Below are 27,737 nucleotides of genomic sequence, written 5' to 3'. Positions count from 1 at the left end.
TCATCCCCTGAGATGGCATTGTGATGTCATTGCCGTTCACTAGTCACAATGCCCTAGAGATTTTACACAAAACAGACTCCCTTGACCAAGTCCATACAGCTCCCAGCTTTTCAACATCTTGATATGAACTTGTTTTCAATGGGGTCAGGGCTGGACTTTTAAGAAGCAAAATTTTCCATTTTTTTTAGAACGAGCATTCCATTTCAAGTCACCAATAGTAAGTAGGGAAATTTATTAAAATGCTTTTCAAGAAATAGAAAGCTCATTTTTAAAATGATCTTGTTTTTGGGGGTGTCCAGTTCTGAGGTGTCTTTCAAGTTAATTCACTTACACAAGAATTGCACATTCACAAAATTGTCCACTGTGATAGACCAAATATTTAATACTGTACCAAGAGCATAGATTTTAAACCACATGGTAAAAGTTTGGATTTCATTAATAGCATAAATATGGGCACAAATCACACCAATCACTGCTTTGAACCAAACTAAACCTCAGTAGGGCTTTCATGAGATGTAGATTGGATTATGACCATCAGCTGCACACTCTGATATTCTAAATCTGAGGTCAGTTACTCCCTTTGGAGTTGTTGGACAGTTGCTACTGATTAATTTATTCATATTCTGACATCCTCTTGCAAAAGGAGTATGAAGTCCTAAACAGTGCTCATTTACATTTTAATAACTGATGCTACTTGGATATATAGCAATGTGACTGATAAGTTTGGTTTAGATAATAAGTTTTATCATTTGAGCCTCATGAGTAAAGACCGTCCACAATGCGTATGTTGATCCCAGCCTACAAATGAACAGTGAAATTGATTGGCTAATTTTGAATGACTTGGCCAAAATCTGTTGATCTGCTAGACAGTCTGTGAACTTTGAAAAGCCCTTTGTTGGCTCTGGGAGGGCTAATACTGCCTAACCCACAAATTCCAATCCAAAATACGTCAATTACGTGATCTACTTTGCCTCTGCCATTGTGTGTGATGATGTCCTATGTGGTGGTACCTCGGTTTTTGAACGTAATCTGTTCTGGAAGACTGTTCAACTTCCGAAACATTCAAAAACTGAAGCATGAATTTCTGGAAGCATTTACATCTGGAAAACTCAATACGGAAGCCGCGTGGCATATTTGGCTTCTGAAAAGCTTTCAAAAACCGAAGCAGTTCATTCTGGGCTTTTGGCGTTCGAAAGCTGAAACGTTCGACTTCCGAGACTTTAAAAAACTGAGGTACCACTGTATATTCCAGTGAACATGATGTGCAATGGAAGACAGAGGGTGCAAAGCAGATCATTTCATTGCTCTTACTGGTTCTGGTCTGCATCCCAAGATACAGAACTAAATTTATGCTGCATTTGAAACTGCATGCCATTAGTATGTCTTAGGTTTTTTCCCCCTTGCAACTATATTACTGTGCTTGTTTCTTAATGCTGCCTCCCCGTTTGGAAGATGAGGACAAGGAAGCTGCTTTATCCAGCGGAAAAAGTCTGGGTGGACAAGCACAAGTATGATGAAGCAGAGAGGCTTCACTATGAGCGAGAAGCAACCTTAGCAGCTTCCGCTGCCGGGGCCTGTCAAGAGGTGGTGGCGGTGAACGGCTTCTGCCATGAGGAGGACCCTGTGGAGGAAGAGGTGAAGGGAAACCTGTGGAGGGCAGGAAGCAGGAAGAAGCAAAAGAAAAGGAAGTGCTCCCCCAAACGCAAGCCTTTAGACCCCAAAGTGGACTTTGTCCTGGCCGGGTTACTGGCTGACCGTGTCTGGTTTGACAAACCTCTCTTTGACCGGGCGGAATCAGCTTACAGGAAGAAGCTTGCCGAAATGTTGTTGCAGGAGGCTTCTGAGGGGCTCCCGGCCGCTGAGCAGTCTGCGCTGGTGCCCTGGTCAGAGGCAGAGGTCTTCCAAGGAGATACGAGGCCACAGAGAAACCTGGCTGCTTTGCACTGTGCGCATGGCAGCCTGATGGCCTGCCACCACATCATCCAGGATGTTTGGGTCAACAAGTTCAACTTTGACGACGCTGAGAAGCTGTTTGTCGAAAAATCCCAGTTGGTGGCTCTACCACAGACCCTGGACCTCTCATCCACACCATTGCACAGCGGTAGTGGGCTAACACCAGACGAAGGCTATGTGACTGCACTGCCTACTCCTTCAACACCAGCCCAGCCTGCGGATATCATTGTGGATACCGGTGCGTCCCCAAATCTGCCTGATACTTTGATCCAGCCGGTGAACGGCAAGCCTCAGGTGTCGAGTTTGCAGGCGCTGATCTCGGAGGTGTGGCTGGAAAAGCCTATCTACGATGACGCAGAGAGATGCTTTTACACAAACATGTTTGACGGGCACCCTCCGGGAAAGGTGAGGTTGCAGGAGTGTGGGCGCCCAGAGTCTTCCAAGAGGAGCCGGAAGGACAAAAAGGGCCGTATCGCAGGGAAGCAGGCAGCAGCAGGCAAGAGGGGGAACAACAACATCTCTGCAACGGCACCTCCAGATTCTGTACTCTCACCAGCCACCTGGTATTTCATGCACAAGGACAGCGAGTCTGCGTGGCTCAGCAAACCCACCTACGACAGTGCTGAGGCGCAGTACTACATCTCCAAAGCCTCAAAGCTGGCAAGCAAGCAGGAGAGCGCCGGAATGCCCGAAACGATGTTAGCAAAGCCATCGCAGCCAGCTGCTCTCGCTTCAAGCACACCAGAGTCTCATGCTAAGTAGGAAACGCTTGTTCTGGGGTAACATTCCCAAACCTAATGGGCCAAGATAGTGTGGAAGAGCTTCTGTATGTAAAACGTTGAAATGTGTTGTATCCCACTGTAGAAAGATGTAAGCAGGCCATAATAAGTTAGAAGGAGGAAGGGAATGGTTTTATGATTTGTCCTCCTCAATTGCTGGTAGTGCTGCTCTGTACTATTTAAGCTTATAAATTATTCCCACTACTTTTGCAGAGCCTGTTAACTTGTTCAGGGGAGGCATCTGAAACAGGATTTACTATCTCTGTGTTATTATTACTTTTAGGGGATTAGCACCCTGCTCCTCATGCAAAAACCTCCCAACTAACATGCATCAGAAGAGCAATTTGCTTGATTACATATATATATGTAGAGCATTAAGAAGTTCTACATAATTTTATATGCACAGGTCACATCTATTTCTCATGTGCCTAATTTGTGGGAGCTTTTGCTTTTGTCAGATATGGAAAAGCTTTTTTAGAAATATGACCTTCCCAGATACTGTATCTGACCCTTTCTGGCTGTCTCAAACCCTGGCCGTATTAAGCTGGAACTATACCCTAAAGTGCTTCTTAGCAAAGAATTGTTGTCACTTGAAGGTATGCTGAGTGGTGGCTATGGCTTTGGTGGTTTTCGACTGATCTGGAAAGTTTGGGACGTTTATGTGAATGGAATGAACCAAACAGATACCTCTGAAAGGTTCTTCTTTTTGTTGGCTCTGCGTTTCCCTGCAGTTTGTTTCCTGTCAGGTTCTCCCCTTTCCCTCTTGACTTAAAATCTTCTATCCTGTGATCCTTTTCTGTGTCACCCTGCCTGATAGTAACCAGGTAGTCTCTCCTGCCATGCAGTGAACCTCCCTTAGTTTTGAATTCCACTGCCACGTGCAAAATTCTCACCTCTGTTTATGAAAGCCCCCATTTCCCATCTAGACACTAATGTTGTGCTTCTCTTTTGGCCAGTTTACCAAATCACTGTGTACTAGAAGGAAGGCCTCCACAAAAGGGATGGGATGTTTTACTCTTTAGTAAACTTTGCCCTGGTGCTTGGCTTTGCATTATTTTAAGCAGGTCTATGCTGTGTCCATTGGTGGACATTGGTTAATGTGTCTCCATAACACTCCCTCTTTTTTTGCCCATAAGAGTTGAAGTGCTACTTAAAATCATTTACCTAGAATCATTTTGGTGGCTTATTCAGGTGTCCATAGAGCTGGTGTCATAGCTACCCTCCTGTCTGGGCAAAGGAACTCTGCCTAGCCCTCCTAGAAAGGCAATGTCAGGAAAGGGTTGTTTGAACATGAGCATATTGAGAAAAAATATTCTTAGCTGTTGGTTGGACTGTGTGGATTTTCACGTGTCTTGTCTCAGGGTAGTTGAACTGGTTTTTTAAAGGATGCTTGCTTATCTTGCAATGTCAAAAGGACTGAACAGGCAACCAAGTGACAGAGCAGTAGGTTCCTAATTGGTCCCATTTACACAAGCCTTCCCATCTCGGGTAGGGAGGATCAGTGGGATGTGGCCCAGTGGGATGGAAGAGGGAGATGATGTTTGACTAAGCTGGCCCTAACCGTTGAGCTGAAATATTTCTAGGTATTTATTTAGTCTCCCCCTCTTTTCAGAAACATGGCCGCCAGCTTCCTCATGCATGAAAAGATCTGGTTTGACAAGTTCAAATATGATGATGCTGAGAAGAGATACTATGAACAGAAGAACGGTCCGGCTGCTAGCCCCTCCTGCCAGCAGGTAAGATGCAAGTACTGTCCAGGGGAAACAGGCAGCTTGCATGGCACAATCCTTCTGGAGCAGGTAGCAATATGGCGGGGGCTCTCTGCATACCTGTATGAAGTCATTTCCATTAACAATCTCACCACCTACTGAACACCAGATGAGCTTTCCTAGCCTTTGCCTAGCCTCCTGCTAATCAGATGTCTGTGGGAAGCCTATAAACGGGGCTTGAGGGCAACAGCCACCTCCTGCTAGCTCCTGACCACCACCAAGTGACTGATATACTGCTTGGTAGCTGTAGGATCTGTGAAACAATGCCCTACGTAGAGTGCCTCTCACATTACTCTTGGAGCACCAGATGTCTTAAAATTCTCTTCCTGCCTATCATCTCCGTGTCAAGTAGTGGGCTTTTGCCTTTGGTTGCAGAACAGTTACCTCCCCACCCCACCCTACTCTATGGTACAAGTGAATCCAAAACATGTTATTTCCCAGTGGGATGCACTGCCTTGAGGGGGCAAGATCTCCTTTCCCTGGTGCGTTTCCAGGGAAGAAGAGCTCCTCAGCTACTGTACAGGTGCTCTAGTTTGAGTACTACAAGAGGTAGTGATTGCCAAGCAGGTAATTTCCAGCTTAGCTCCATTCCACATTCATTACCCCTTGCCCCTCGAACCTTGCATTCTTTGCCCTTCTAAATGTTTGTCCTTGAGAGTGAAGAAGAAGAAGAAGAGTTTGGATTTGATATCCCGCCTTTCACTCCCTTTAAGGAGTCTCAAAGCGGCTAACATTCTCCTTTCCCTTCCTCCCCCACAACAGACACTCTGTGAGGTGAGTGGGGCTGAGAGACTTCATAGAAGTGTGACTGGCCCAAGGTCACCCAGCAGCTGCATGTGGAGGAGCGGAGACGCGAACCCGGTTCCCCAGATTAGAGACTACCGCTCTTAACCACTACACCACACTGGCTCTCAGGCTAGGGTAGAACAATGTGCATTAAAATAAACTTTTGAGCTATTGGAAAAGGAAAATGAAGCCATGTTAGCTGCATTCGGGTGCAGTGCTAAAGTATGACTTAACTTAACGATATGAGGCTTCACCGTGGTGAGGTTTGGTCTCTCATGTTCTCCTTCTCTCCCCACTTCCTTTGTGTGCAAGGGGATAAAACTTTACTCTTCCAGTTGTGCTTTGTGACAAAGCACAATTCTGTCCTCCCCCCACCCCCAAATATATACAACTGGCTTGTCCAAATAGTGGCAAACCAGGATCTGATCGTGGTTTGATAATCCCAGTTTAACCGTCTGTAGTTTGTTACATAAAGAAGACGAATTCTTCAGATTTCCTCCTTTGTAGGTGAAGGGCTGGAAAGGCCTGTTATGACACATTCCCATATTGCTAAGCCAGGGATGGGGGACATTTTTGGCCTGGTGGCCCAGATCTACAGTTCTCTTTTGTGCACCCAGACTAAACAGGACTGAACACTCCGCACATCAGCTGGTGAGAGGGGAATGGAATCCGGCTGTGCCTGTCTGCCCCATACCTGATGTCACATAGGATGTTTGGTGTGGGGCAGGTGAGTGTGATTTCAGGGAAATGATCTTGCAGGCCAAATGGGGAGGTCTGGTGGTCTAGATTTGGCGTGGGGACCAGAGGTTTCCCACTCCTGTGCTAAACCATGCTTTAGTGTTCCATCTGAATGCAGCCACTGACTGATTTAAGCTGTTTCCCAATAATCCAGGTTACTCTGAAAGGACAGAGTAGGAACAGCATTGCCTCCTTGGCATTGAATAATGGAGATGAGAGGCAGGATTCAGTAGTGTTGATAAGGTTTTCTAGGCTGCAAGAAAACAGCTGTCTAGCAGGGAGCAAAGTTTTGTGACTATGAACAGGTTCCATAGAGGTTGCTGTTGACTCTGTTATAGAAGATGGCTTGTAAGGAAGGGAGAAGGTGCAGGAAATTCTTACATGTTCTTTCTTACGAATGTTTGCCGGCTGTTATGAACAGCATTTGTTGGACACCGGCATACTCCCCTCTTCCTCACAACCTGCAACTTCTTTTATCTGTGGAAGCTCATCTAAAACCCACTGTGTCTGTACATGCAAGACATTTCCCCTCTCTTTTCTTGCCAGTTTATATAGGCCCCTCCCTAAGGGTAATAGAAAAGTTTATATAGACCCCTCCCTAAGGGTAATAGAGTGAAAGTCTCCAGATTAGACCAAAACGATATTAAAGTTCTGACTCGGCAGCAGCACAAAGACTTGTAGCAGTGTCAGCTGAATTTCTGCAAATTTGTCCAGGTTAGGGTAGAAACACTAAATGTAGTGACTGGGCCCCCACAAATATGTAAAAATGCAAAACTGAAAGATGGTTGAAATCTGCAGGGCTTTTAAAAAATAATTCCCTGGATGGTAGATGCTGCATTTGTTCAGCTACATTTGTACTGCCTTCAGTAGTTACATTATTGTAGGAACTAGAAATGCTCACCTGTGAGCAATTGTGCACATGGTACAGGCTCTCATAGGGGCAGGCTGTGAGTGAAGCAGAGGGCTCTCTTTCCTCTGGTAAGCAGGAGATCAAGTGAAGTTTGCCCCATACCTAGAAGCAGCAGCTTCTAAGTATTCAGTCTCCCAGGGCTTATTCTCCAAGCTGGTTAGTAAGGAACTTGAAGCAAATGAGACCGACATTCATTAGGGCAATGAAATTGATAAGCGTCTTCTTTAAATAGGCTGACTTTCCTACATCTTGAGAACATGACAGTGTGATGGCCTCTACATGTAATGTCTAAAAAAGATTTGGCGAAGTAAGTAGAGAACGTGGCAGTTTAGAAGGATGTTGGCTCTTGCCAGGAAGGATTAGACTGGTGCTTTCCAGGGCCCTGTTTTCTTTTGGGGTTTTTTTTAACACACCAGGGGCTGCCCAGCAGTGTATGCCACAAGAGAGACTGAAGTGTGCCTTCAGTATTCACCATTCCAAACACAGATTCTTTGACGCAACTTGCACTATCACTAGACACAGGGGTTTCCTAGAACACCCAACGTTGGCCAGAAAGTTCTTTCCCATCCCTGAACCCTAACTGAATGGACAGGCAGGTGGGTGCAATATGGGAAAACAGCATAGACTTGGCTGTCCCACAGTTCTAAAGAACTGGTTGAGAAACTACACGTCTTCCTGCATTGCAAATAACTTGACAGTTATTTGATTCTGTGATTCTGTTTTTTGGGTATAAGACTGAAGTTTATGTCCATTTTTTTTGTTTAAACCTGTGCCACAGGTGTCAAAGGTTTGGGGAAATGTTCACGTAGGATCTGATGCATACTAATCTCAGCTTAGTTTGTGTGGAGGGCGTCAGATGCATGGCCTAGGCAGCGTGATTGCCACCATTAGAACAGCACAGCTTTCATGATTTAACAGCAGTTGTTATGCCAGAAGATACAGTCTAGATTAAAGTTAAACCCAGCATCAGGTCAGCATGAGGAAACTTATGTTCAAGGCTCTGATGTGTAGATTGGAATACCCCACACAGAATTTGGTACCCTGAAAAAATTCACCTAAAAAGTTTCCAGTCACAATGGTTGAGAGGTGCTTCCTAACACATGACCTGGAGAAAACCTCAGATGAGAGGGGATCTGGTTTGGCAGCAGCTGTGGCATCAGTGCTTGGCCCAACTCTGCCCCCCATCTCATGGCTTCCTTATCATGTTATACATCTAGCCCAGGTATGCTTGCCATCTCCACCATGTTTCCAATTCTGTCAGCATCATTCTTGATGTGGTTGGGGAGATGCCAGGTTTTTTGAAAGCCTGGTGCTTAAGAGCAGAATCTTGTTCAAAACCAAGTATATACAAATTTCATAATCTAGGCCAGTGTTTCTCAAACGTGGGTCTCCAACAACTCCCGTCAACCCTGACCACTGGTCCTGCAAGCTAGGGATCATGGGAGTTGTAGTCCAACAACAGCTGGAGACCCAAGTTTGAGAAACACTGATCTAGACCAAAGAATGCAAGTCTCAGTTCAGGATATGCGACTGCCCTGCCTTTGATGTAAGAAATTGATTGTGTCTATAAACCCACTCTATTTGCATAGGGTGGGTAGCAGCAGTATAAAAAAACACTTTTGTCAATTCAAAGTCTGCATGTGCACTTTCTATGGAGAATAGGGTCACTGACCCAGACACTGACTTGGGTATGGCTGTGTCATGAGTAGCTACACCCGCTTCTCTGATGCAAAAGTTGGTGGAAGTTGGAGCGTCCCGGTGGCTTCTGCCTGGATCCTATCCTGCAGCTATTCCAGAAGACACTCTGGCTATATAGCTGCTGACAACATAGTTGTTTATTCCGTGGATGGATTTTTACTCTCACTAATTTTCAATGGCTGACTGCTCTCGTACACAGTAAAAACACTTTCCCTTCTTTCATGTGATCCACCCTCAGTAATTTCTCCTGTATCTGTTTGTGCCTTTTTAAAAAGAACAAAAAAAAAACCAAACAAAAAACCAAACACTTGGTTCTTTCTGCACTGTTTGCAGGAGAACGGAGCCAGCACGATCCTACGCGACATTGCCAGAGCCAGGGAGAATATCCAGAAGTCGCTGGCCGGAGTGAGTACCTGGGCGCTCTCTCACCAGCTGGCTAACTGCATTCATTTTTCCTAGCTATGGCATATCTCACAGATATAACTCCCCCTCTCCTACTGTGATTGATTTCCGCCCCCCCCAAGAGCCTGTGCGTGTGTTGCTTTTCTTACCATAAGTCAGAGGGGGATGGATGAGGCGGAATGAGCTCTGTCATATCATGGCATCCCATTTGTGACATATCCTGCTTGCTCTAGCCAGATTGCATCTGCAGACTAACCCAAAGTGGAATTGCTGTGTGGCATTCCATCAGCTCATAATTCAGAACCAGAGCATGCGCTTGGGAGCGGTCATAGGGCGCAGCTTTTGCTAGGCTGCCATTTCAGACGACAGATGGCAGGTTGCAGCCTTGTGATATGTGCTTGTATGTCAGTTCTACTCTAGCTTCTTGACATACATTGGTGGTTGGGAGCTTATAACGTGGGGGGTAATTCAAGCATGCATTCCCCCCCATCTGATCTAGCAAAATAAATTGCATGCACCTTCCTCTGTTTCTGTTCTGTGCTTAGCTTCACACTAACGTAGCACTTTAGGGACAGCAGTTGACCTGTCAGCAGGGGCATTTATGAGCTGAACAGTGAATTTCTTGACCCAGTTTCCATTAAGATAGATGCAGAGAGATTGTATTTGCACATTCTGCCTCCGGTGAGCTGGTTTGGCAGTGAATTTTAACTCTGAATGCTGCTGCAGTAGCTTAGCCTGGGTTCACCTAAACAAAGGCAGTTGGCTTTCTTTAGCAGTCACGTTGCTGTTCCTCCTGGGGAGCTTGGAGTCATTTGCACAGGTTCCCAGGCTCTCCAAATTCCTTAGCTTCAGCAATAGAAGTGGATCCTATGCAGTTTGCATCAGGAAGGCAAACCTCAGTTTGGTGTTTAGTGTGCATGTCCTCTATAGTTTCCCATAAGGAGAATCTTGTTCAGTAAAGCAGGCAACCAATGTCCCAGATTCTTCCCCAGGCAACTTTTTTTAGAAATAAAGTAGCCCTCACCCACATTCTTAGATGAGTGCAAAGTAAAGTCCCCATTCATGCTTTCTCCCCACTCAGCTGTTGAAGTACAGTGGTGCCCCGCAAGACAAATGCCTCGCAAGACAAAAAACCCGCTAGACGAAAGGGTTTTCCGTTTTTCGATGCACTTCGCAAGACGAATTTCCCTATGGGCTTGCTTCGCAAGATGAAAACGTCTTGCGAGTCTTGCGATTTTTTTCACCCCCCCCCCTTTTTCTAAGCTGCTAAGCTTTTAATAGCCGCTAATAGCGCTAAGCCGCTAATAGGGCTGCTTCGCAAGACGAAAAAACCGCTAGACGAAGAGACTCGCGAAACGGATTATTTTCGTCTTGCGAGGCACCACTGTAATTGTCTGTGTTAACTGTGACCTCGGCTATGGAGTATAGCTAGAGTGCATAGTGTAGATTTACAGTTTCCAGAAAATTTGAAGCCATAGTGGGGGGCGGAAATGTGGTTCCTCCCCCTGGAAATTTTGATGCAGAATATGTATTGCATATTAAACCAAAATTTACTTTGCTGCTTTAAGTACATAAAATGCATCATCTATAACTCAGCATAAGTTTGCCCCCCCAGATTTCCAGTCTTTGTTGGGAAAATGAAAAAAGCTCTCATAGGTGGACAGAAAAAGCTCCTCTTTCCCTTTGTATATATTTTTCTGAGCCTCGTTGACTCTAGTGCTTTCAGGCAGTAGTCATTAGGATATGTCTTCTGTTTTAGCTTGTGGATCTTAAAAAAGATTAGATTTTTCTGAAGAAGCCAGGAGAGGGCATATAGTAAAGCAGTCGTTGGTGGCCCTGTGTGGCATGTGTTTCTGCTTTCTATTAGCCACAGCAAATTGAGAAAATGAAGCTGTACTGCCTGGGGCTGATGGAAGTTGTAGTCCAAAATAAGTGAATAGTCTCAGGTTGAGAGAGGCTGCAGCAGAGGAATGAGCTGAAGTGACTCGCGAGTGTTAGGTGAGAAGCAGAAGAATGTGGGGTTTGGGGTGCTGCAAAAAGATCCTTCACTTTCAAGGACACACCTTGGAGACTTACAAAAAAGACAAAATAAATTTGCCTCATCTTCTTGCATTTAGCTGGGAACTTCCATTCATTTGTATGGCTTCCTTTTGAAAACAAAAGGGCATCTTTCTTTCTTTTTTTTTTAAAAAAAATTATTTATAAAATTTTCAAATTTAACAATAAAAAAAACATTCCATTTGAATTATACATCCAATTCTAATCTTTCCACTTTCAGACTTCCTTCAGTCTATCTGGAAATTTTCATGTTTTCACAGTTATTCACATTTCTTGCATCTATATTGTTTTGTTTTTAACCAAATTAATCTTAACAGTTATTATAAAACAATATTTCTTTCCATTATTATCACAGAGCTTCTTGAAAACCTACAAACGTTAATTGACCTTCACATATATTCTTAATATACTCTGTAAATTTATTCCAGTCCTCGGTAAATCTCTGGTCTCGCCGGTTCCGAATTCTCCCCGTTAGCTTGTCTAATTCTGCGTGTTCCATCAACTTCATTCTCCATTCTTCTTTCGTCGGGGTTTCTTCCTGTTTCCGAAAAGGGCATCTTTCTTGCTTGATTTCATGCTTGCATTAACAATTAATCTTGGGCGTGTTAATTTGAGCCAGTGAAGGGTTTTATTTATTGACTGAAGTTGCATCCTGCCCTTCCTGCCGAAGGAGCCCAGGGCAGTTTTGACTTTGAATTATGCCTGGATGGCTCTGGATAACACTTGGTTGCTTGGCAAGTAGACACGTGGCATGAGCAAAATAAAAAGCCATTTGCGTCAAGACGCAGCACCTCTTTCCATTTTGCATTTCCATGGTCTCTCTGTTTCAAATAACGGCTATTTTTTGCTTTGTTCTGTTCAGCTGCAGCACTTCTTATTTTCTGCATGTGTGGCGTATTAAATGGGTACGTGTCTTAAGTTGATGAACAGGTGGGGTCCCTCACAGTGGGTTTGATTTGACAATCTTTGACTTCACATGGCTGAAGCAAAGAAGAGAGAACAAAAAGTGACTCCCTTGGGCAGGCACAGGCAAACTCGGCCCTCCAGGTGTTTTGGGACTACAGTTCCCATCATCCCTGACCACTGGTCCTGTTAGCTAGGGATCATGGGAGTTGTAGTCCCAAAACATCTGGCGGGCCGGGTTTGCCTATGCCTGCCCTTGGGCATCTTCTTGCCTGTTTCCACGCCTCTTAAATTCAGCCCCAAACTATATGTACTGGATTCAGTACTCTTAAAACTTGGATAATACGACAGCCTTGTATTTAACAACTTGCCTGGTGCCTATAGGGGGTTAGGAGTCCCACTCAGGTGAGTGAGTAAGCTGGTGCAGAAGGAATGGATCTCTCCGTTCTGCTTGGTTTCCATGCTGACTGCAGAAAACAAAGGGGAACTCTCCCCCTTCTCTCTGTCTTCCCTCCACTGGCTTGTTTGGGAGGAGGCAGTATTCATTCTCTCCCCCCCTCTTTTTCTCTCTCTAAGCCTGCTAAGGGGAAACCACCCTCTATTTCTACAGTGATTCACTGCAGCCAGCATGGAGACACAAATTGCTAGCCCCTTAGGCTAATAAAAAAAGGTTCAGGCTAGTTCAGGCTCATTTTTATTTGCAATATTTTATTCTGTCTCATCATTCCATAGTGAAACCAGGGCAGGCAATAGTCAAAACGTAAAATTATAAAACAGTTTCCAGTTACAAAGTTAGGAAGCAGGAACAAACAAAGTTAGGAAGCGGCCTGTGGGTCCCCAGATGTTGTTGGACTACAACTCCCATCATCCCTGAGCTCTGGTCTTGCTAGCTAGAAGTGATGGGAGTTGTAGTTCAACAACATCTGGGGACCCACAGGTTGAGAAAGGCTGGACAAACAGTCTTGTCCAGGCACCAGAGGAGTCCTATAAAAGCCTGCTGGCAAGTATGTGTGTTAATCTGGCGGTGAAAGATCTTCAGTAGATCATTTCAGCCCTAGTCCCTGGCCTTAACCCGGACTGAAGTGGGTCAAGATAATTGGTCTAGGCAGTGCTGTTTTTCTGGAAAAAAAGATGCCAGAACTCACCATGAACACCTCCCTCATTCCCTTAGAATGGCAATGACGCCCACCCGAGAGATGCTGGAACTAAGCAAGTTCCGGCTGGAAAAAAGCCCTGCTCTAGGAGATAGTTTGGCCTAAATTGCATATGGTAGAATTCAAGATCTGAAACAGTTAGTCATCCCTGCTTTAAAAAAAACCACTTGGTAATTGTAGGTCCTTTAGCTCATTAAAGCTGTGGGGTTCCTATTAAAGCATTTGTTTGGAAGATTTATAGACCACTAAATATTTGACAATTTTAAAAAGGATTTCCCATCCTGTTTCTTTTGCATTTCCTTGAACTAATCTCCATTGTTAGGCTTTGGTTGCCAGGCTACCACCAAATGTGGAGGGTACCAGATTGACCAAGGCTGTCAAAATTGCCTAGATCAGTACTGTCGGCTTCTCCAGGGGAAGAGAAGGGGATTTGTGGTGGTGGTTTGTGAGCACAGCGTAAGAGTTTTGTGGGTGTGTTTTTCTTTGATGTGCATTTGATTTCTCTGGCTGCTGTAACACTCTTATTTTTAAAGCAATTTGCCATTCTTCCCCTGCTCATTAAAGGGAAGGACTGATTATCCTGATGGGCTTCCAAAACTTGTTCTTCCACAACTTGTTCTCTGAATTGATTTAATTGTGCTGTCCCAAACGTTCCAGCTACAGCACACCAAGCTTCCTAAGTTGGTTTTCTTTTAGAGGAATAAACAAATTATGGTGACTTGGGCCTAGTGCTAAGTGTAACATGAACTCATTTTGATTAGGAGGGTCGGTTTACAGCATGTTTAAAAATAAAAAAATAACCAGGCTACAAATGGAGCTGATGATCAATGTATTTTAATAATTCAAGGAATGGCAGATACAAAATGCAGAGCTATGGCAGTACTAAGAGATGGAGAGGCAAGTTGCCAGGCAAAACTGGATTAAAAAAAACCTGCAACAGAACCACAAATAAAAATTTTATGCCGAAAAGAGAGGACATTTTCATTTGGGAAATAGAAAGCTGCCATATATCAAGTCAGAACATTGTTCCATCCTGACTGCAGCTCTCCAGGATTTCAGATAGGAGACCTTCCCAGTCCTATCTGGAGTTGCGGGAGGTTGAATCTGGAACCTTCTTCATTTAAAGCATGTATTCTACCACTGACCTTTGGCCCTTCCCCATTGTCATAATATGCAACATCTGACAAAGGTAGGAGGAGTTGTGGCATACATGGAGATGGTGCCAATGGTGCAAAATTTAAGAATCATTCTAGGAATCTATGGTATAAACAGGTTGCGAAAACAGTCACTTGCAAATGTGACTACACGCTGCTCGCCTCAGACTCCAAATCATCTATGAACAAGTTATACAGCATCATTCCCCATAAATAACCTCTGGGGATTTTCCCCCATCACCTTTCCTCCCTCCATCACAATAATTCTCCACCTACTTCCACTTTCAGTTTCTTGAATAGTTCTCTTACCTCCTGGCTGAGGTTACCTAGGGACTTAAAATGTATATGGATTGTTTTCACGTGTTTGTGTCTGAAATAATCCCGCTGTTCTGCTAAGCCTAATGGCATTCCAGTTGCCGTGCCAATGGCTAAATTGCAAGTTGCCTTAACTATTTAACACAGAACTTTCTCTGCTAAGCCATTTCTGCCATTTCCATGTCGGGACAAGTTGACAGTGTGAGCAGCTTGTTTTGGGCTGGAATGGTAGGATTTGCTATCTCTGGTTAGACAGACAAGACCAAATCTGTGCCCTGACCCTATTTGAAAAGAACAGAACTTTGAAGCTTAAACTCATTTTTAAAAAATGCATCCCAGGTTACTGTCTTACTCTCAGAATATTGATTTTATTTAACTTTTCTTACCTAGGCATGCTTTCCTGCATGTGGGTTTGACTGCTCTGCTTAGCTGCCCACATCTGCATGAGTGACCAGAGTAAACCGTGTATTTATTTTTTTACCATAAAATACTCTTGCCCTTTCCAGCTCAAGACAGTTTTGCAAAACCCCCACGAAGCCCCTCCAGCACGTCGCAAGAAGCAGTCAGGTCGTGCGACTGTAAGTCGCTTTGGGGGCGGGGGGAGCACAACAACCTGTTTGTTTGTCTGCCAGGGTCAGTCCTTGCTCCTGCGTAAGGCCCTTCCTCTGCCTCTTCCCCATCCTGTCATTGTGCTGCTTTGCAAATTCAGTGCCGTTTAATGGTCTAGTTATACATAATGGTCTAGTTATACATGTCCATGGCTACAGCCTGCCCCCCAAAAATCACGCACCCACTGTTGCCTGGGGCTGCAATGGTGCAAAAACATGGTTACAAAACATGGATCCACAGGGATCCTCAGGATCTTTGCATTGGGTCAGCCCAAATTCACCATCAGAGCACATAGCATGTCCATGGCTACAGCCTGCCCCCCAAAAATCACACACCCACTGTTGCCTGGGGCTGCAATGGTGCAAAAACGTGGTTACAAAACATGGATCCACAGGGATCCTCAGGATCTTTGCATTGGGTCACCCCAAATTCACCATCAGATCACATGTCTGTGGCCACAGCATGAAGCACAAAAATGATACATCCACTGTTTCATTCAGAATGTTTTTTCCCTTGTTTTCCTCCTCTAAAAACGATGTGCATGTTATGGTCAGGTGCGTGTTATAGAGCGAAAAATACGGTAGTTGTGCTTGTGGCAAATATCCACAGTTATCCTTCAGGAATGGCTTCTCAAGGGGGGAAAGAGAAACCCTTGGCTATAAAGCTATATTCTAATTTTTAAGTTAGATCTAATTTTTAGAAACATCTATACTACATAAGCAGCAGAATAACTGAAAATAGTATTCCCTAACCCACATTTCTAGAACCCTTAGCTATAAGCTGCCATAGCCGGGATTAGATCCCTGTCATAAGATTCTATGGTGCAAGGAACTGGCTGAAGCTCTCACAAGCGGCTTGTAGAAACCCCCTATGATTTCTGATGCTTATCAGTTGCTTGTTCGATGTTCCAGTTTGCTTTTGAAACTCCCCGTTTCAAACACAGTTGTCCATGCAGCGTGGAGGACTGCTTGCAAAACACCAACAGTTTAGGACAGGAAAGTGCCTCCAGTCCTTTTAGGCTCACGACGCCTTGGATCCTGGCCAAGTTCTCTTGAGAAGAACTGGAGCCATCTCTCCCAGTCTTGTTTTGTTTTTTTTTTTAAAAAAGGTCTCCCATCCCTGAGTAGGATAGGTATTCACATTATTTGCCTTGCATGATGGTGTGATCTTAAGAACAGAATATTGATCATGTTTGGCAGGGTTCCCTCCCCCTTAAAAAGAGGTGCATGCCATACACATTTCCCCCTTTTGAGACATTCATACACATGCCATTCATACACATGCCATGCAAATATTATCGTATTTAAGATACGCATAGCAGGGACTATTTGACAGCTATGTTTAGTTTTGAATTGCCTAAAAGCCCCACAGGAGCACATATTCAGGAGTTGAGGAACTGTGTACACCACAGTTTCCATCGTGGGGCTCAGGCCATGTGCTATTTGTCTTGCACCTTCTGTGTGAAAAACCTTGGTCCCTGTTGCTCTCTTCAAGGCTTCCCCCATCCATTTCTCTCCTGTCGCTATGGCTCTGTTACGATAGAGCGTCTCTCTTGTCTGATGTGTCGGCAACCGACGGCCTCACCCTTCTCCATGCTGTCTGTCTCTTTTTTCAGAGTGTGAGCAGCACCTCTGCAGCAGGACCGGCTGGGGACCAAAGTGAGCTGGTCACCAGGATCGCGACCCTGGAGGCAGAGAATCAAAACCTTCGTTGTGGTGAGTGGCGAAACCAGATTATGACTTGCAACTGACGTGCAAGTAAAATCTTCACGTTCTCTTGTTCAGAAGGAGGAGTCTGTGTGTTTTGACTTCCGTCAGCATTCTTCTGATGCTAATACAGTAACTGGCAGGAAGGAAAGCAAAATGCCCCATGCTGTCAATTTTGATCCCATTCATTCAGTGTTCTCTACCCCCCTCCCATTCTCCAGTGGTTACAGACCTTCAGCTTGCCATCTCCAGACTTGAGAACCGCCTGAGTCTTCTGGAAAAATCATCTACCTCTCATCACCCTTCACCGCCACCACCAACACAGGTAAAACCATTTCTAAAGGAACATGCCATTGTATATTTCATCCAGTTGTGGACAGGAACGCTGTGGGGTTTTTGGGGAGTGGCGGCAGTGGGGTTGGGGAAACCTCTGCAGGGTGTTTTTATTTAAGCCCCATGGAGAAGTACATAGTCTCAGCCAAACCTTTGTGTGGTAGAAAGGTGGAACAAGTTCCTTATCTGTGGGGTAACGTCATTTGTTTGTTATTGGAGAGCTTTCTTGCAGGAGGAAATTGGCAACGGTGGGCACTTCATCTTCAGCTGTTAACAACCTTCTCATTAAGGAGTGCCAGGGTTTCCCAGAAAATGTGTTTTACTTTGAAAGCTATTCCCTTAATCTGTGTTGTGGGAGTGACTAAGTAAAAACTTCCATTTTAAGTTTACCTCTTGTACTGGCTTGGGCTGTGATAAGTTACTGTCTACATTAGAAGATCCCTGCTGAATTATCCCAAAGACCCATTTAGTTCAGCATCCTTTTCTCATGGTTGCCAGCCAGGCCTCTCCCCGTAATTGTCACGAATCACAATCCATTTTGGTGTTTCTACTCATCTTTGTACGTTTCCAAGCACAATTCAAAGTGTTGGTGCTGACCTTTAAAGCCCTAAATGGCCTCAGCCCAGTAGACCTGAAGGAGCATCTCCACCCCCATTGTTCAGCCCGGACACTGAGGTCCAGCACCGAGGGCCTTCTGGCGGTTCCCTCATTGTGAGAAGCCAAGTCACAGGGAACCAGGCAGAGGGCCTTCTCTGTAGTGGCACCCACCCTGTGGAACGCCCTCCCACCAGATGTCAAAGAGAAAAACAACTGCCTGACTTTTAGAAGACATCTGAAGGCAGCCCTGTTTAGAGAAGTTTAATAGTTTAATAGACTATTGTATTTTAATATTCTGTTGAAAGCCACCCAGAGTGGCTGGGGAAACCCAGCCAGAAGGGCAGAGTAATAATAATAATAATAATAATAATAATAATAATAATAATAATAATAATAATAATAATAATAATAATTTATTATTATTAATTTCAATGGGGCTCCCTCAGGGTAACATGATGGATTGTGCCCCATGGGTCAAATTTGTTCTTGCTTATTGGCTAGCACCGAAAACCCACCCTCTCACACATCTCTCCATCCTTTGCCTGTGACCAGAGTTCCTCCGCTCCTAGTGATTACCTCCCCTCCCTTTTTGCATTTGCTTTTCGCTTTCCCTTGATGCAAGATTTATTTTGGTGTCTCTTTGAAGCATGTCACTCCCATGAAGAAGGTGGAACCGCTGACCCATTTATCAAGGAAAGTTGAGCTGCCTTCTGCTTCGTCTACAAGGAAAGCAGAGACCTCTGCGGCAGCGGCTGCAGATGAGGACGATGACGACATCGACCTGTTTGGTAGTGACGAGGAGGAGGAAGACCAGGAAGCTGCCAGAGTTCGGGAAGAGCGGCTCAAGCAGTATGCAGAGAAGAAGTCCAAGAAACCTGGCCTGATTGCCAAGTCTTCCATCCTCTTAGATGTCAAGCCAGTAAGCTCTTTTTACCCTTTTCCAGTGAGTTAGTGTCATGGGGATAACTTCAGGTGCTCCACTCAACTGGTAAAGTGTATCTTGTGTGAATTGGGTGTTCATAAAGAACTCTCCACCTTAGCCCTGAAGCTCTGAGTGTGTTGTCTCTGTCCTTTTTCTCTCTGTCTCTCACCCTGTCTCTGCTGTCTTCTGGGGTGCTGGAACAAATATGAGGAGAGCCATGAGCATTCCATGTTCTCAGCACTTGATTGTAGATGCAGAACTGAGTGTCCTGAAGTTTGGACGAAACAAATAATGAGCTCTCAAGACTGATGTAGCGCTGCCTTGGAGTACTGGGCCATGGTTAATCGGCATTGCTTAATTGGGTTCCTAGTGTTTGTCCAAATTTGGCGTACCCTTAGACTTTTCTGACAAACAAAAAACTCCTGGGTTTGTATCAGATTCAGGGCACTTAGCTCACAGATTCCTTAATACCAAGCATAGGATGAATACGTAGCAAAAACTTATTGCAGCAGTAATTGGGTTCTCAACTCTCTTTTGTCTTTCTGTGTAATGCTTAGAACCCGTGTCATGGGTATGTCAGATACTCAAATACAAAAATAGAGGAACCACTAGACAGAAACATGCTGATATGAGGGAGTTGGTGTGCTGTAGTTTCACCTTCAAATCCCAGTCACAAGACTTGTTACAACTTTGAGCCAGTCTCCATCTCTTGAGCTAACCCACTTCACAAGAAGGCAGGTGCGGATGAGAAGAGCGGGGCAAGATTGCCCTGTTAGCTGCCCTAAGATTCTTTGGAGAAAGAACAGGATCAAAATAGCACCCAGTGTTTTTACAAGCCGTTCCATCTGTTTTAGCATCAGGGTACCTCCACAAGGCAGAGATGCCTTCTACACTGTAGAAGGTACCAACTCAAGAGGTCATCTTCTTGCTGTAGCGTAACGTATTGAAATGGCTATTATCTAATAATTTTTGCACTGCAAACTTCCCAAGTGAACCTTGCAGCCCAATCATCACTGTACTCTCCATTGAATTGAATTTGGGCTGGAACTTGATTGTACAAGTTTAGGGAAGCTTTTAATGTTTAACAGACCACTGTATTTTAATATTTTGTTGGAAGCAGCCCAGAGTGGCTGGGGAAACCCAGCCAGATGGGCGGAGTATTATATTATTATTATTATTATTATTATTATTATTATTATTATTATTATTATTATTAATTACAGTCTCTACTGTTCATGGCAGACACTTGATTGGCACATGTTTAAGGAAAGGTTTGGAGGTATGTTACATTTGGCAAAAAAAGAGCTCGGTGGAGTAGCTTGAAAACAGGTGAAAGGGAAGATCTAAAGTTTCATAAAATTGCTAACTAGATTTTATTTCTCACCAATGCTGGTAAACTAATCTACAGTCGTGTACGGCTTCTCCATTTCACAGATTTACTTTTGGATAATCTCTGGGAAGTCTTTTATTCCTGCAAGCAACCTTGCACTGCCTTGTGTCAACTGTACTCCCTTGGCTCCTGCATTTTCCTTACTGATTGCGTTTCTAACTCCCATTTCCCCCTCTCCTTTCCCTCCTTCAGTGGGACGATGAGACGGACATGGCCAAGATGGAGGAATGTGTCAGATCTGTTCAGATGGATGGTCTGGTTTGGGGAGCCTCCAAACTGGTCCCAGTGGGTTATGGCATCAATAAACTCCAGATCCAGTGTGTGGTGGAAGATGACAAGGTTGGGACAGATATACTGGAGGAGGAGATCACCAAGTTTGAAGATTACGTAAGTTCCCACAGAGGGCTATTTCTCTGGCCCAGTTGCCCAGCCCACAGTGATGTAAGTCTGTATTGTAGAGATGGATAGCCATTCAGCCCCAGACTTTAAAAGCTTGTGTTGAGACTGTTGGCAGTGCCAGAGGCTTATATTTGTGCATTGAGCTTAGGCCTTGCTGGTGTGTTCTCTCAGCTCTTATACCTTCCACTGCTTGCTTCGTCCCAGGGGCAAGTCTGCCATTTTCACTTGGCCAACCTGGTATATACCCTTCATATGTTTCGGACTGATGGTGGCTGTGATCCAAAACATCTGGAGGGGACCATGTGTTGGTGAAAGTAGTATTGGTAATTGAGCATTTGCCTGCTAAGAGGTTATTGTCTTGTGCTCTCAAGGGTACAACAGGCATGCATCCCCGTGGGTTTTTAACCTTAACCTTAAAAACGCTGATGCAAAGCGTTTGACTAAGACCTAGTGTAGTCACATTAGTAGAACTTGTATAAAACTTCTCGCAGAAATTAGACAGACAGATTCTTTTAGTCTCAAAGCGGCTCCCAATCTCCCTTCCCTTCCTCCCGAGGCTGAGAGACGTCAGAGAAGTGTGACTAGCCCAAGGTCACCCAGCAGGTGCATGTGGAGGAGTGGGGAAGCAAACCCGGTTCCCCAGATTACGAGTCCACCGCTCTGAACCACTACACCACACTGACTCTTATTCTGTGTAGCTGCTTATGTACCAGAATGCGATCTGCATAGGTCATTGAAGCTGAGTCCCTCTTAAACCAGCAGCTGTGCTTGAGTCCCATTAGGTTTCCATGCCTTCAACACACATCACACCTCCTTCTTAATTATCATGAGGGTTAGGGTTTTCAAATGATGCCTGGATCAGATTGCAGAGTCTGTGGTTTGCACACAAAGCCCCTTCGCTTAGGCCAGTCTTGGGATTTATTTATTTTTGGCCTGACAATGCAAAAACTCTTCTCACTTCATTTTTCTCCCTTATGTCTTCCAGGTGCAGAGTGTTGACATAGCTGCTTTCAACAAGATCTAACGGCAAACCTTTACACTTTCTAAAGCTAATAAAAGGTCAAGAGTTGGAGAGCAGTGCTGTGTGAGGGCATCTTTCATTTCTGTTGTAGGAGTTGCTGCTGATCAGAGGGACCAGCCTTTTTCAGCTCTCCTCCTCCAGGGCGCCTCTCTTGTTTTGGAGTTGGTTGAACTTAAATGTGCACCGCCTGGAGAGAAAGGCGCTGGTCCAGTTACGTTTCTTGTGCAAATAAAGTTCATTTCAGATGACCTTGTACTGAAGATGTTCCTGCAGCATTGTCTGTGCACACCTCCCCGGCCACATGGACAATAGCTGGGTAATGTAGGGGTGGTTTGCATTCTCTTATTATAGAGGACACAGTTCATTTGCTTCCGGATAGAATGGAAATTTCTGCATTTAGTGTGTGTGTGCATGTGCAACCACACACCCACACCCACAATCAAATGCACAGAATAAGATGGGAGGTACCTGACAGCAGTTGTACAGGTGAAAAGGATTTTGGAAGTGGTAATAAGTTGCAAGCTGAACATACGTCTGCAGTTTGTGACTGCAAAAAATATATATATAGTTCCAGGCAATGCATTTTAAGAGCGATGTAGACAAATTGGAGCCATTTCTCGGGGGTTGCTACGACAGTGGTCAGTGGTAGGGAAAATGAAACCTACAAGAAGGTTGAAGGAAGTGTTATCTAATATTAATGGGAAAGGTTCAAGCCCAGGCATCCCCAAACTCGACCCTCCAGCTGTTTTGGGACTACAATTCCCATCATCCCTGACCACTGGTCCTGTTAGCTAGGGATGATAGGAGTTGTAGTCCCAAAACATCTGGAGGGCGAGTTTGTCTATGCCTGCCTTAGCTTTAAACATCGGTTAGTTCTTGAGCGAGAAGGAACATAAGTGCAAGGAGACAGTTTGTCCAGAAGGGGGAGATCCTCTGTATGAGGTTAACAGTTGCACAAAATCCTCCTTAGGGTGGAGTTAAACTGGAAAGGGAATGTTGGGCTGCACACCAAGGTAGCTCCCATGCTTTTCTACTGATTGGAAGAACTTGGCTTGGGCTGTAGGTCCTGTTTACATGTCAGGCTAACTTAAATGTCTGCACAACCTGCCCAAGTGGGGATGAGCAAAGTAACCCCGCCAACCTCTTCTAATGCAGGCAGTGGAAGAGCTGCAATGTCTTGGTTTCACGGTCCTGGCTGCTTGAACCAGGTATGATGGGCATCTTCAGATATCTAAAGGGCTGTCCTATGGAGGGTGGAGCAAGCTTGTTTTCTCCTGCTCCAGAAGGTAGGCCTTGATCCAGTGGATTCAGTTACAAGGAAGGAGATTCCAACCCAACTATAGGGCAGAACGTTCTGACAGTAAGAGCAGTTCTACAGTGGAACAGATTCTCACGAGAGGGGGTGGACTCCTTTGGACGTTTTCAAGCAGAGGTTGGATAGACATCTGTCATGAATTCTTTAGCTGAGATTCCTGTGTTGCAGGGGGTTGGACTAAATGACCCCCCGGGGGTCCATTCCAACTCTTTGTTTCTATGACTTCGAAGAACTCTGAGCAGTTTCAAAACAAGCCAACTTCAAACCAGGGGAGGGCACTGTTATGGAATCTGCCCCATACCCCTACCCTAAATTTCATGTTGCAGTAGGCTAGTTTGCTTTAAGCCATTGTGTGCTCTGCTGCCTTATTGGGGTGTTGGAGGGGAAAGCTCGCTCTTGTAAGGACTAAGCATGCATCCAAGGGAACGGGGGCAATTGGCAGGTCCCCAGACCGGCCAGTGTGCCAGGCGAACTCCGTTCCTTGGTGCAGCAGAAATCTGCGACACAGGCTTTAGAAGATGCTGCATGCTATTCAGCAGAGAGAACGCTGCGCAGACAGAAGTGGCATGAGAGGCTGTGTGAGCATATTTACAAGCAGGTTTATTCAGCGTAGATCAGGACAAAAGGAAACATGTCTGATCTCCTTCGTGTCCAAAGCAAACAGCATAAGCAAAAGCTATACACACAACGGAAGTTCCCAGCAAGCTGTGCTGGAATGTAAACAGACATGTGACATGCAACAATTCCACATGCCTGTTCCTTATGGTGGAACGGAATTCTCAACAAGGACATGTTCCGCTTCTGCACAGAACTTGTCTCATCAGCACACTTCCAGGATGGGCATTGCATGGGATCAGATATGTGGTGCATTAATGTCTGCAGAGTCAGCTCTACATGAATAGATTAATGATGTCAGGGAACCAAGGAAGCAGCTGGCATCGGCTTATTCATCCCATCAACAAATCCTACTGCTGTTTCTGCAGGGAAGGTTCTAAACTGCCTTTGCTTTGAAACCTAAGCTGCTGCTGTGTTTGGTTTGGTGAGACCCTGCTGAACGGGCTGTAAGGCCAGACAGGTTTTACATGTTCTTAAGATGGTAATATGGGACGTGGGTGGCGCTGTGGGTAAAACCTCAGCACCTAGGACTTGCCGATCGCATGGTCGGCGGTTTGAATCCCCGCAGCGGGGTGCGCTCCCGTCGTTCGGTTCCAGCGCCTGCCAACCTAGCAGTTTGAAAGCACCTCCGGGTGCAAGTAGATAAATAGGGACCGCTTACCAGCGGGAAGGTAAACAGCATTCCATGTGCTGCGCTGGCTCGCCAGATGCAGCTTGTCACGCTGGCCACGTGACCCGGAAGTGTCTGCGGACAGCGCTGGCTCCTGGCCTATAGAGTGAGATGAGCGCACAACCCTAGAGTCTGGCAAGACTGGCCCGTACGGGCAGGGGTACCTTTACCTTAAGATAGTAATAATCCCACTAATGAAACAGCTACGACCAAGCCTGATACTAGCAGGAAGAAAAGGTGAAATTCCATCTTTGCTTTGAAATCGGAGAGGAGGAATTAAGAATGTGAACATTCGGTAATTTCCACTGGCCGCGTTGCATCCCCTTAATTAAGCAAACGCACCTCAACGTGAGCAAAGAAGCAGGTGCAATGCTCACACCTCAGTATAGTTAAGGAAATCACACTATTTTAGCTCTGAATGCTGCACCTCCTGGGTTCTCAACACAGGTTGGCTCTGTTTCTGTAGCCCACTTAGGATACTAGAACCTGGTGCCTCAACATGAACTGGTGCATCTCTCAGCCTTGGGGTGAGAGATTTCTCCATGTCCTCTTGCTAGCATTGGTCAAAATGTAACGTAGTCATTGGATTACTTTTTAAAGCCAGCTTAGTTTCTTATGGGATCATGAAATTGTTAATGGAGCTTTGATTCTTAATGCTTCGGTGTTGGGGTGTTCAAACAGGAGGGACTGCTTTAGTACTCACGCTGCGTAATAAATGGCTGCTGTTAAATCCTATGGTTAAAAAAAAAAATCAGTGGTGGAGAGGAAACTGGTGGGCAGTAAACAATCATGGTTGGATTGCATCCTACTGTTCAAAGGTAAAAGTCACCTCATTGGCCCAACCATCACTGATCAGTGCCTGAGCATCTGCTGTGCCTGCAAGAGATCTTTGGTTTGAATCATAGAATCATAGAGTTGGAAGAGACCACAAGGGCCATCGAGTCCAACCCCCTGCCAAGCAGGAAACACCATCAGAGCACTCCTGACATATAGTTGTCAAGCCTCTGCTTAAAGACCTCCAAAGAAGGAGACTCCACCACACTCCTTGGCAGCAAATTTCACTGTCGAACAGCTCTTACTGTTAGGAAGTTCTTCCAAATGTTTAGGTGGAATCTTCTTTCTTGTAGTTTGGATCCATTGCTCCGTGTCCGCTTCTCTGGAGCAGCAGAAAACAACCTTTCTCCCTCCTCTATGTGACATCCTTTTATATATTTGAACATGGCTATCATATCACCCCTTAACCTCCTCTTCTCCAGGCTAAACATGCCCAGCTCCCTTAGCCGTTCCTCATATGGCATTGTTTCCAGGCCTTTGACCATTTTGGTTGCCCTCCTCTGGACACGTTCCAGTTTGTCAGTGTCCTTCTTGAACTGTGGTGCCCAGAACTGGACACAGTTGGTTGCTGGAATCTCCAGGTAGCAGAGATGGGAAGAACTTCCTGCCTGAAATTCTGGAAAGCCACAGCTGGTCAGTGTAGATAATACCCTGATGGACCCCGGGGTCGGGTTCAATATAAGCTTTTCCTGTTTCTATATGTGAACTGCGTGCTACTCAGAGCACATAGTTAAGCTACGGATTCACTTCTGCAAGTGATGGCCATCAACTTGGATGGCTTTAAAGGAGTACAGTGGTACCTCGGGTTAAGTACTTAATTTGTTCCGGAGGTCCATTCTTAACCTGAAGCACCACTTTGGCTAATGGGGCCTCCTGCTGCCGCCGCGTTGCCGGAGCACGATTTCTGTTCTCATCCTGAAGCAAAGTTCCTAACCTGAAGCACTATTTCTGGGTTAGCGGAGTCTGTAACCTGAAGTGTATGTAACCTGAAGCATATGTAACCTGAGGTACCACTGTACTGGACAAATTCAAGGAGATGTAAGTCTATCAGCAGATAATAGCCATAATACAGTGGTACCTCAGTTTAAGAACAGCCCTGATTACAAACTATTCGGTGTGCGAACTCCGCAAAACCAGAAGTAGTGTTTCAGTTAGCGAACTTTACCTCGGTCTACAAACAGAAGCCGAACAGTGGAAGGGCACTGGCGGCGGGAGGGCCCATTAGGGAAAGCCTGCCTGTGTTTAAGAATGGATTATGTTCGTAAACCAAGGTACCACTGTAATAATTTTATTATTTATACCTTGCCCATCTGGCGGGGTTTCCCCAGCCACTCTGGGCGGCTCCCAACAGAATATTAAAAACACGATCAAACATTAAAAGGGCTGCCTTCAGATGTCTTCTAAAAGTCGGGTAGTTGTTTATTTCCCTGACACCTGATGGGAGGGCGTTCCACTACCGAGAAGGCCTTCTACTTGGTTCTACTGTGCCTCCACTGTTGCAAGGAAGCAGCTTGCCCCTAGCTGCTGCTGCTGCTGCTGGGACTCTTTAAATGGGGAGAGTTCTGCTTGCAAGCTTCCCGGGGATGTGTCGCTGGCCTGATCCATCCACAGGGCTTTTTTAGTCCTCTAGCATCTCCCACAACTGTAGCAAATGCACAGGCACTCAGGGAGACCCATACACGGCCATTTAAAGCGCCCCCACTTGTAAGTCCACGGTCTAAAACTCCTTCATGTATTGGGTGAGCAAGGTCTTCTCTGCTGCAGTTGTCACTTGGCGCGATCCTGCCCTGCGCGTCCCATTGGAGTAGCAGGCATTTCTCCAAGTGCAAAACACAGAAAGGTGGAAGCAGGCAAGTTTCTCATTTCCACCACCATCCACTCCAATAATGATGATGATGATAATAATAATAATAATAATAATAATAATAATAATAATAATAATAATAATATAAATAAAGAGAAGAAACATATTCAACCTCAGCTTATATCATTCCTAGAATCAAGTTGGAAGTAACCCTGAGGATCATCTATCCAGTGTTTCCCAAACTTGGGTCTCCAGCTGTTTGTGGACTACAATTCCCATCATCCCTGGACACTGGTCTTGCTAGCAAGGGATGATGGGAGTTGTAGTCCAAAGACAGCTGGAGAACCAAGTTTGGGAAACACAAATCTGGTCCAACCCCTTGCAATGCAGCAATATCCCGTTCCCCCATGCGGGGGGTTGAACCTGCGTTATCAACCATGGGCATAGCCAGGATTTATGTTGGGGGGGGGGGTCAGAACATCAGTTAAGTATTTTTATTGATGGGGCAGCTGCTCTACCTTGGCTACGCCTACTGAATGCTTAAGATAAAAAAAGAGGAATGGGGTGGGGTCAGGGCCGGATTTAGGTTTGAGGAGGCCCTCAGCTATTGGAGGTAATGGGGCTCTTTATATGTCCGGCTGTCCTTTGTCAACAACAAATTGTTGCTGTTTTTTGTGCTGAATATACAGTCATACCTCAGGCTGAATGTGCTTCAGGTTGAGCATTTTCGGGTTACGCTCCGTGGCAACCTGGAAGTAACGGAGTGCGTTACTTCCTACACTTGATCTTAGCCAAAAGGCCGAGAAGCGATGGTGTGCGTTACTCCTGGGGTTCGCCACTCGCGCATGCGCAGACGCTCAAAATGACATCATGCGCATGCGTGGAAGCAGCAAAACACGACCC

The 27,737-nt window shown here is 45.3% G+C and overlaps 1 protein-coding gene and 1 long non-coding RNA gene across 2 annotated transcripts; both read left to right on the top strand.

Annotated features, from left to right (window-relative positions):
• The first annotated feature begins 76 nt into the window (after positions 1–76).
• On the top strand, positions 77–21,652 carry EEF1D (eukaryotic translation elongation factor 1 delta). The gene is made up of 10 exons (XM_081918798.1): positions 77–217; positions 1,453–2,711; positions 4,345–4,468; positions 8,967–9,038; positions 15,126–15,197; positions 16,844–16,943; positions 17,156–17,259; positions 18,511–18,783; positions 20,369–20,563; positions 21,561–21,652. Exons 2-10 carry the CDS (start codon positions 1,453–1,455, stop codon positions 21,597–21,599), a joined length of 2,238 nt encoding a protein of 745 aa, XP_081774924.1. The 5' UTR covers positions 77–217; the 3' UTR covers positions 21,600–21,652.
• Positions 11,647–14,766, top strand: LOC309374230. The gene is made up of 2 exons (XR_014170426.1): positions 11,647–12,666; positions 13,473–14,766. It is a non-coding gene; the product is annotated as an uncharacterized lncRNA (long non-coding RNA).
• Positions 21,653–27,737: the final 6,085 nt, after the last annotated feature.

This window comes from Podarcis melisellensis (genome assembly GCF_964234715.1).
Source record: "Podarcis melisellensis genome assembly, chromosome: 7".
Taxonomy (NCBI): domain Eukaryota; kingdom Metazoa; phylum Chordata; class Lepidosauria; order Squamata; family Lacertidae; genus Podarcis; species Podarcis melisellensis.
This window is presented reverse-complemented; position numbering and strand designations above follow the sequence as displayed.

Coding starts and splice junctions, on each gene's coding strand:
- EEF1D (XM_081918798.1), top strand. CDS start 1,453: ATGAGGACAAGGAAGCTGCTTTATCCAGCGGAAAAAGTCTGGGTGGAC. Junction 4,469..8,966: donor CTAGCCCCTCCTGCCAGCAG/GTAAGATGCAAG, acceptor CACTGTTTGCAG/GAGAACGGAGCCAGCACGAT. Junction 20,564..21,560: donor TCACCAAGTTTGAAGATTAC/GTAAGTTCCCAC, acceptor TATGTCTTCCAG/GTGCAGAGTGTTGACATAGC.